Raw genomic sequence first — 10149 nt, 5'->3', positions numbered from 1 at the left:
AATATAAGATATGCATATCATCAAAGATCCGTGGTGGGCACTTACGCATGATATGGTCAACGAAATTAATGCATGCTCATCACTACATGATTGTAAGTACCGAGGTAGTTATATGTGTTCTTTCATTTCATATATTCTAGTGTAGAACTATAGAAGGAATTTCTTGCTATGTCATTTCCCGTTTCACATTGAATAGCCCTATAGTAATCATTACTAAACAATATAGCCATCAATTTATTATAAAAAAATATTTATACACCATTTTTTAATTCAAATTTGTAGAACTAAAAGATACTCTCAATATCATCCAACAAGACATCATTTACATGTTAAGAATACCAGCAAATATCCGCTTAAAAAGTTACTAGACACCCATGAGGAAAGTGAAATTTCATTCTAAATCATTAACTATTTATGCCAACCTGCCTTAACAACTATTGTAAACATTTAAACAATAAAACACAATTTGCAAATATATATGCGCAGGCACAAGCGTTATTAATGGTTTAAATTTAACATGAAAACTAAGCGGGTTTGGTTTCACATTAAATTATTTAAAATCATGTTGAAATATCAATTAACTTGATTTTAGGTGCATGTTTACATTTTTTTTGGTTTTATATTAAAGAATTGACTCTGTCTTCAAATTTATTCTGAGTTGAATCAATTTAATTTAGTTAATTTTTACATTTGGATAAAAAAATTATACTAAAATTTACTATTAACTCAGTTTTAGAATAACAACATCCAAACATATATATCAGAAAAGTAGAAAAATGTTCAGAAAATTTTACAAAGACTAATAAACTCAAAATGTCACATATTTATTAAGACTAAAAGACAAAATTAACCTAAAGCATATTTTAAAACAAAGGAATGAAGGTAAGTTTTTACAGACGGGTTGAGTGTTGTCTCCCCATACATGGGCAACGAGCAAAATATGGTTTAAATCTGACCTAAACCTATCAAACTTTATAGGTTGCCTCGTAGCCATCCTTAAAAAGGCCAGGGAAACAGAAAGTGAAATTCTTATTCTGCCCAGAACCGTTCGTTATCCATCGCTGATTATTTTCTTTTTAAGGTTTTTATCATTTATATTTTTTTAAGACGAACTTTTTTTTATGGAAAAAATATGGTTTAAATGTCATAAAAGTTATAAGATAAAGATCAAGATGATAAAAATTACTTCATACAGATTAATTCGTTAAGGTTTTTTTTTATCAGGATTAATTCGTTAAGGTATTCATCTATAAGAGACAAACACTTTAATACCACAAAATTATAATGACATATATTACATAAATGAAATCACAAAGATTTAAATTCAAAAAGGGAAAACTACATATGCAAAAGTGCATCTTTAAAAAAAGTTATTTATACAAGCTACCTAACTTTAAAAAAATTCTTACTAGCAAATATTCAATCAAGTACTGAATAAACAGTATTTAAATTTTTTTTACCAGTATTTATCCCGACAGTTCATCTTAACCGACATGGATTAGGTGCTTTACGACGTTGAATTTCATGTCAATTTAGGAATTGATGGAAAATTGGTTAGCGGCAATTATAACTGCAAGTAAACCACGACTTCAACAGCCGCTAAATACAAATTTTGTTGTAGTCATAGAATATATTAAGTATTATTAAAGTTATTTTCTAATTAAAATTTTCATTTCATTTGAATGATTATTTTATTTTCAATAATTGAATTTGGAATATCGATTTAAATAATCTAGGAATAATATGAAATTTTGAAGATTATAAATTCTAAATTCATTTTATCTGTATATAAAAGTATTGAATATCTTATACTTTTAAATTATGGAATAAATTTAATAATTCGTTTAATAAGTTTATTAAATTTCAAAAAACACTTAAAAAAATAACAATTAATTTTCAAATACTGTAAATAATCTTAATATACTATTTAAAAATATACTGAAATAATTAATGAAAAGCATGCATTATATGTAAAATATAAAAAATTATAATACTTATTTTCTAAATAATTAATATATTTAATGTAATATAATAAGTTTTTCTAACCAGTTGGTTAGATCATAATTTTTTTTATAAAAAAAATAAAATTGACAGATATACTTTTTTTCTGGAGTGAATTGACAATTGAGATTTGACAAGTAGTTTTACGAGTTGGTTTGTTTTTTTGCTATGCATTGCACGAACACAGGTACTACTTACTAGTATACGAAAACGTCATACCTTTAGATGCCTAACGCCGTTAAGAGTTGCACCCTAACCGTCCGTGCGACGTGCGTGTCGAAATTATTGACTCTTTGATGACACTGTTATGTCCTTTTGGGAAGGTACCAACCCCTATGAGGCTGTGACTTCTCTGCCTAGGTTTCCTAGCTTTAAGAAATCTATCCGTGGTGGTTGAATTTGGTGGCTATGCTTTGTCAAGAACGACTTTACCTAGTTTTTTTTTTCTTTAAACGACAGTATAAAATAATAGACTACTATTAAACATCTAGTCATTAAAATAATAAATCAAAACTTTCATATTTTGAAGGATAAAAAATAACTTCCCTATGTACCCTTGGCAAGAAACCATAGTTATCATATTTGATATGATGAATCTGGTTGACCTGTTGACCAGAGTATTGAATATCCAATTGGTTTCAATAGTCAGATATTATTATTTCCGTCAAAACCCATCCTCATGTTCATCATCTCCAATGATATGAAATTTTTTCTCCATTCTTGTCCCCATTGGGATCCAGGTACACCTGTTCTCAACCTTGAGAAAAAAAATAGACATAAAACAGGTGTAAAAGCTTAAGGACAATTAAGTAACATACATGTTATAAAATAAAAACAATTTAATCATTATACATTTCAAATACACGTACGTGACAAGTATATACTGTTCCCCTACATGTTTTAAAAATTCGAGCATTAAAAAAAGATTTGGAAAAGATAATAGAAAACAGTAAAATAAATTATTGAAAATTAAATCAAACAAAAAAAAAATTAAACATGAATTAATTAAGGATAGAAAAAATTAAAAAATCAAATATTATTATAAAAAAAATTAGAAGATGAGAATGTTGAGAACTTAAATCACTAGAACTATTTTTTGATGTAATGTTAATGATTTTTCTTTATTTATAATTATTTCAATTTACACATGCATCTACTGGTATACTCTAACTTTGGTACCTCACATGAAAGAGCCTAATTTGCATAGCTAAAATAGTAAATTGCATTAAACATAGAAATATATAACACGCTAAAAAAATATCAACATATCCCTAGTGATGACTTTATTTAGATATTCTTTTCCTATTCTATTAGAAGATAAAACAAATGTAATATTCATAAATAGATAGAAAGAGAAATTACATCAAGATTAGTTTGCTGTCAAGTTTCCCTGCAAAGAAAGTTTAGTCTCTCATTGTCACATATGCTTTACAATTGCAAGAGGGAAATGTTTAGTAAAGTGGAAAAAGATAAGAAAAGGAATAGAAGGAAAGAATGACTCTCAATATTTGTTTCTCCTTCTAACCTTTGTCTTCTATGAGGAATTGGATTCGGTTGAAATTTTTGTGTCTTTTCTTTCTTTTCTTTTCTTCTTTTATAGGTGTAAATTAGTGTGTTTTTTCTAAATTCGTCTTTATTTTCCTTAATTAGTATGTTTTTCTTAATTATTTTTCTTTTCTTAATTAACCATGTTTTCCTCAATTAATATTTTTTTTGTAATTAGTTTTGATTTTCTTAATTAGTTCACTTTCATGGGCTTTATTTTATTTACTAAACATCATAAATTCATTACTTTTCATACTTTTTGCACAAAAACTTAAATGATATTAATTTAACAATTATTTACTCAAAAAAAATTAGAAAAGAAAAATTATAAATTTTTATATAATTTAACTTCAAAATATATTTATAATTAACAATTATGATAACAAGTATGACAAATAACTAGGTAATATGTTCGGTGGTGTCGAGAGATGTTGTAGGGAAAGCGGCATGCATAGAGAAAGGAAAGGAAAGGGTACGCCCAGAGTGGTGTAGGAGGCGGATACAAATGGTTGTACCAAAGGGAAAATAAGGGCAAGGGTTTGTGTAGGGTCTGTTTGGGAGGGGGGGCCTTTTTCTGCGTAGATCTACAAACTACTAACATACCAAGAAAGGATGGGCCATGTGGATGTCTGATCAGTGAGTCTTTTAAAATGTACATGTGCTAGTAATTCTGACTCTTTTTTATGCCAATTAATTGTTTTTCACCGTTTTGTACTCTATTCTACGCTGCTGCTGAGACATGCATGGAACAGTACTAGTCTACTCTGCTCAACTCCAAAGTTGGGGTAACTGACATCTAGGTTTTACTACTGTTTATGAAAATTACCATACTGTAATCCGAGGTTAATGTCAGGGTAAAGTTGGGGTTGTACACGTACTCATACCGGACTCACTCCATGAATAATAATTCACAGTGTACTGCAAGCAAGGAGTATATGCATAGTCACACTCATGAGTAGTAAAAATTACAGACTGAATCTCCCTGAGTGGTCCCACTTTGATGCACAAGGATGTGTCATGTGTGTATTCGCAGTTGATGGATGAAGATGAAGGAATTGATCATGAGGATGTGACGAATCAAGCGGCCAACAATGAATCAGAGGTGGGACTTGAAGTAGTACATTGGAGTACACAGAGTTTTTTGAGTTGAAGCGGTGGCCTGTGAATTTTAATTACTGTGGGAATTGATAATGATAACGCCACTCATGAGTGAAGCTGAAGCCGGGAATCAAATCAAAATGGCACTGTAAGGCACGTGTCGTTATATGTGGAGGTGTCACAACACAACTCAGAAGGTGGTGTGCATGGGGGCAGCGTAGAGCAGGCGTTATAATATCTCTTCGGTTATCAACTTGCGCCCCTCACAGATCGGTGATGATGAATCATACTGCTAATGATCGATCGAGCTTTAGTGCCAGAATAAAATATTTACAAGATAAATTATTAATTAGAATAGCTACTGGGCGTTGACTGCTTAGTATTTTAGAAGAGTAACACAATGCAGCTATATATATATATATATATATATTTTTTTTTTCTTTTTTCTTTTTTCTTTTTTCTATCATATTATTCATTTTATTACACCTTAATTTCTCTCTTATTTTTCTTGTTTGTATAAAAAAAAAATTATTTTTTATGCTATAAATTATTGTACTATTTTTAACTCATTAAAATATATACTCATTGGAAAATGAGTGAAAAAAATGCGATAAATGTTGAGTGAGGAAGTTAATAAAGAAATTTTTTTCAAGGAAAAAAGTAAAACAAGGTTAGAGATTAAAGAAAGAAAATGTAAGAATATTTTTTATTTGTTGTAAAAACAAAATGATGAGAAATATTTATCAACTTTATTGATTATAAATTATCACTTGTAATTATTTATTCTTTATATCATATTTTTTTATCTACTTAAAGAAATTAAATTCAATTACACTCAAACAATAATACTTTGATATTTCTTTCTTTTATTATTTTAAAATAATAAAGACCTAATCATTTTTAAAAAAATTAAGAGAGCGAAATTTTACATAATTCACATTAAGGTAATCAAAAGTGCATACAAGACATATATATTTGTTATTTGAGTTACTTAAAAGGTAGGTATTAGACAATTTTTATCTTTAAAATTTAATAACTTTTTTTATTAAATACATTAATTTTTAATTCCTTTATGCAGCAATCTTGTTTCTTTCTTAGTCCTTGATCCTTACATTCATATTATACCAAAAAATCTTAAAGTAACACAGTACTACTAATATCTTAAAAGTATAGAAATTATTTAATAATTTTTAAATATATTAAATGCTTCTTAATCAATGACGCTGATGATTAATGATTAGTTAGATTGTTAGAAAAAGCGACAAGTAACATGTGGCAGTTATCTTGGTAAAAAAGTGTATAGTTTTAGCTATGTAAATCATGAATTTAGCCTGCATTAGTTTAATTATTACTGGTAGATGGTAATTGTCATAACGATTCTCTTTCTAAAAGCACGACCATATGGTATATAAATATGCAGACGAAGAGAGGCTTCCCTTTTTGTACAAATTACACATATACAGACACGGCCAGGTAGAGAAAGAGAGACAGATCTCTCTCAAGGCAGAGATCTTTTGCGTTTCTCAATATAAGTGAAAGAGTAGTAGAGAGAGAAAGAGAAGATCCAAAGAGCTAACCCTGGCTCCCTGAATATCTTCTCTTTTTAATCTGAATCACGCTTTCCTTTGTCTCTTAGCTTTGTTTTCGTTTGATCCCATCCCCCTCTAGCTAAACTCGTTTGTCTTCTATGCCACCTTCAGGCTGATCAAAACAAAACAAAACAAAACTTGTTTTTTCGCTATCTTCTTCTCCCTTTGAGGTAAACAGCATAAATAAATAAAATAAAAAAAAGCGACAGAAAGTGATCGATAGAAAAAGAGACTTGTGGAGTAGCTCTCAGTGTAAAGATGGGTACTGGTTGGAGAAGAGCCTTCTGCACCCGCGACCCTGCTTCTACCATATCGGATAAACAGCCCAGAAGCCCGAGCCAAAGCCCGAGCCCGAGCCCAAGAAGCTGCGCCAGATTGGGTTTTCTCTCCGGAGGTAGCAACCCTTCCACCCCACGCTTGCGTTGTACAACAACAGCGGAAACTGTTTCTCAAACAGTTACAGTAAGTGAGAGTCCCAGAGTTCATAGCAAGAATACCACCCCCAGAGCAGCGAAATCACCAAAAACGCTATCGGTCTCAAATCCAACTTCTCCTCGCTCCCCTCTCAAGCTCTCCCTCTTCAGGAACAGCTTCAAATTCAGGGTATGCTATGTTTCTTTCTTAATTAAAATAAAATAAAATTCTGATGCATGGAGTAATAATTAATTAGTTAAGTTTGTTGTGGTTGAGCAGAGTAGCTGCGGAATTTGCTTGAACAGCGTGAAGACGGGACAGGGTACGGCGATTTACACAGCGGAATGTGGTCACGCGTTTCATTTCCCGTGCATCGCAGCGCATGTACGCAAGCATGGAAGCCTGGTGTGCCCCGTATGCAACGCCACGTGGAAAGACGTGCCTCTACTTGCGGCGCACAAGAACCTCGCTCCAGAATCCGCCACGCAAAACAACGTCGTCGTCGTCCAGAGGGTCGCAGAAAGTCCTTACACCAATGCTGCCAGCGACAAAAAGCCAACAGAGAATAATAATGCCTCCCCCGTTTTCAAAGCCTACAACAACAACAACCACGTGGAGCCACCGGCAAAGCATTCCGATCCAAGCAGGTCCTACGACGACGATGAACCACTCCTCTCTCCCACCTCCGACGGCCGGATTATTCCCATTCCCGAAGCCGACGAGGACGAGGATGAAGACCCCGGCGAGTTCCAGGGCTTTTTCGTCAATCCAAAGAACTCATCCTCTTCCAAATCCTACTCCGATTCGTTGCAAACCAGCGACGGAGATTCCAGAACAGTTCAGGTGAAACTGATGCCGGAGTGCGCTGTCATCTCAGTTTCACGAGCACACGAGACCTACGCTTTGGTCTTAAAAGTGAAGGCTCCACCGCCGCCACCACCTCCTTCGCGGAGCAGCGCGGCGCCGTCGCAGCGCGCGCCAATAGATCTGGTGACCGTGCTGGACGTAGGTGGAAACATGACCGGCGGGAAGCTTCACATGCTGAAGCGCGCGATGCGTTTGGTTATCTCATCGCTTGGCACCGCTGACAGGCTCTCCATCGTGGCTTTCTCAGCCACCTCCAAACGGCTCTTACCTTTGCGAAGAATGACAAGCCAAGGTCAGCGCGTGGCTCGTCGAATCGTTGACCGGCTAGTGATAGGTCAAGGCTCCAGCGTAGGGGATGCGTTGAGGAAAGCCACCAGAGTGTTGGAAGATCGCAGAGAAAGAAACCCGGTGGCCAGCGTCATGCTCTTATCAGACGGTCAAGAAGAAAAGGTTCAAAATCAGAGAGGTAATAATAATCAGAGGAAGTCATCGAGCCACGTTTCGTCGACGCGGTTCGCGCATATCGAGATTCCGATTCACGCGTTTGGGTTCGGGGCGAAGAGCGGTTACAGTCAGGAACCGGGGGAGGACGCGTTTGCGAAGTGCGTGGGTGGGCTTTTGAGCGTGGTGGTTCAGGATTTGAGGATTCAAGTAGGGTTTGAATCTGAGTCGGTTGAGATAAGTGCGATTTACTCGTGCAGTGGAAGGCCAACACTGATGAGCTCAGGGGCGGTGAGGATGGGGGATTTGTACGCCGAGGAAGAGAGGGAGCTATTGGTTGAGTTGAGAGTTCCAGCATCGTCAGGAACTGGGGCCCACAACCACGTGATGACGGTACGGTGTTTGTATAAAGACCCTGCCACGCAGGAGATCGTATACGGTAGGGAGCAGGGTCTTCTGGTGCCGCCGCCCCAGAGTTCCGGTACAAGGATTGAGAGGCTAAGGAATCTCTTCATAACCGCCCGAGCCATTGCAGAGTCGAGGAGGCTCCTTGAGCATAGCCCTGACTTCACCAGTGCTCATCATTTGCTTGCCTCGGCGCGTGTACTTCTCATGCAGTCTAATTCGGCTTCGGCTCAGGAGTATGTTCGCGGCTTGGAGGCTGAGCTGGCAGAGCTTCACTGGAGGAGACAGCATGAGCAGATGCAGGTCCAGGTACAGCAGCGGAGAAGAGGGGCCGAGAGAGAGGTCATGGCGCTGCTGGACGAGAACGGCGAGCCGCTTACGCCGACTTCGGCTTGGAGAGCCGCGGAGAAGCTGGCTAAGATGGCAATGATGAAGAAGTCTTTGAATAGAGTCAGCGACTTGCACGGCTTCGAAAACGCTAGGTTTTAATTTTATTATTAATAAATGTAGAGGCATATTTAGAGAGAAGAGAACAAAAGAGGATGGGGCATGATAGTCTAAGGGAATGGGGACAAGCTGGTAGCAGACGGCGCGGCCCCTTCTGCATTGGAAGAAAGGGTATGCCCCACTCTAAAATGGGAGAGATTCATTGCTTGGTTCCTCGATCATGTCTTTTTGTCTTGCATTGTGCCTTTTATGTACACCCTTCTTTTCCATTTTTAATCATTTGCTTTTCAAGATCACAGCCAGAAACTGCTCCAGTCAATGCTCCCATGTTGGGATCGCTAGTTTATCATAACTATCAAGGGTAGAAACTAGAAGAAAAGAAAAAAAAAAAAAAAAAAAAAGTTGTAAATGCCATTCTAGTGGAGTAGTCTATAAAGTCTCTCTTCTCGCTCTTTCTCTATTTTCAATATGCTTGGCTTTTCGGAAATGGATATTGTCGTGTTTAAGGTTTTGGATGTCGTTTTAATGTAGTGGGTTAGTTTGTGCCGCTAATAATTAAGTAGCGGACTAGGAACGGGGATGAAATGATATCTTTTGTATGAAAAACATGGCAGAAGACAGAACTTAATGATGAACAAATGATTACATTCCATGGCATCATGATGCTTTTTCAGTTTTTTTTTTCATCTTTTATCCGAGCACCTTAGTACCTTGGCAATTCAGAATTGAAATTTCAAGGGGCCCAAAGTTAAATGCAATCATAAGGAAAAAACTGTGCTTCGTGGCAAAAATAAAATAAAAAAACGGAGGGAATGAATAGAAATACTGTGTCTTTCAAGGTGGTAAAAGGAGGGGTAAAATAGGTCCTTGTTCGTGGGAAATGAGATTTTCCAAGCACACACTATGGTATCCTAGCTACAAAGAGGTAAACCTAATCCGCGTGGGACGTTGAATTATATTTGCTTTGGGTACGTATCTCTTGCGGTTATATATGGAATGTGAAAAAAAAAAAAAAAGGAATTGAAAAGCACCGTTGCACATGCCCGAATTGGTAGTAGCGTAGTAGAGTATATTTATAGATCAAGAAATTTTATGATATATATGTTCGTAACATGAAACTTGTAAAATGATTTAACATGTAGAGTGATAGCTGAGAATTGAAGTCCAAATTTACAAGCTCTTCTTTCGTGTGAATAATAGAGCTATGTTAAGTCGAGGCCATAGGCTGTTTGTGTTGATAAATACGATGCTGAATTGCTTGTAACATTCAAAAAGTCGTCCTGGAATGGTCTCTGTCAGCGAGGTTAGCTTGGTCCGTATGAAAACAAATTTCCAGCTTCTT

The 10149-nt window shown here is 35.8% G+C and overlaps 1 protein-coding gene across 1 annotated transcript; it reads left to right on the top strand.

The window, feature by feature from the left end:
- The first annotated feature begins 6065 nt into the window (after positions 1-6065).
- Positions 6066-9259, top strand: LOC100811495 (E3 ubiquitin-protein ligase WAV3). Its single transcript, XM_003526475.5, has 2 exons — positions 6066-6836; positions 6927-9259. Exons 1-2 carry the CDS (start codon positions 6492-6494, stop codon positions 8847-8849), a joined length of 2268 nt encoding a protein of 755 aa, XP_003526523.1. The 5' UTR covers positions 6066-6491; the 3' UTR covers positions 8850-9259.
- The last annotated feature ends 890 nt before the right edge of the window (positions 9260-10149 follow it).

This window comes from Glycine max, chromosome 6 (assembly GCF_000004515.6).
Source record: "Glycine max cultivar Williams 82 chromosome 6, Glycine_max_v4.0, whole genome shotgun sequence".
Taxonomy (NCBI): Eukaryota; Viridiplantae; Streptophyta; class Magnoliopsida; order Fabales; family Fabaceae; genus Glycine; species Glycine max.
Note: the sequence above shows the minus strand (reverse complement) of the source record. Positions and strands in the feature narration are given on the sequence as shown.

Coding starts and splice junctions, on each gene's coding strand:
- LOC100811495 (XM_003526475.5), top strand. CDS start 6,492: ATGGGTACTGGTTGGAGAAGAGCCTTCTGCACCCGCGACCCTGCTTCT. Junction 6,837..6,926: donor GGAACAGCTTCAAATTCAGG/GTATGCTATGTT, acceptor GTGGTTGAGCAG/AGTAGCTGCGGAATTTGCTT.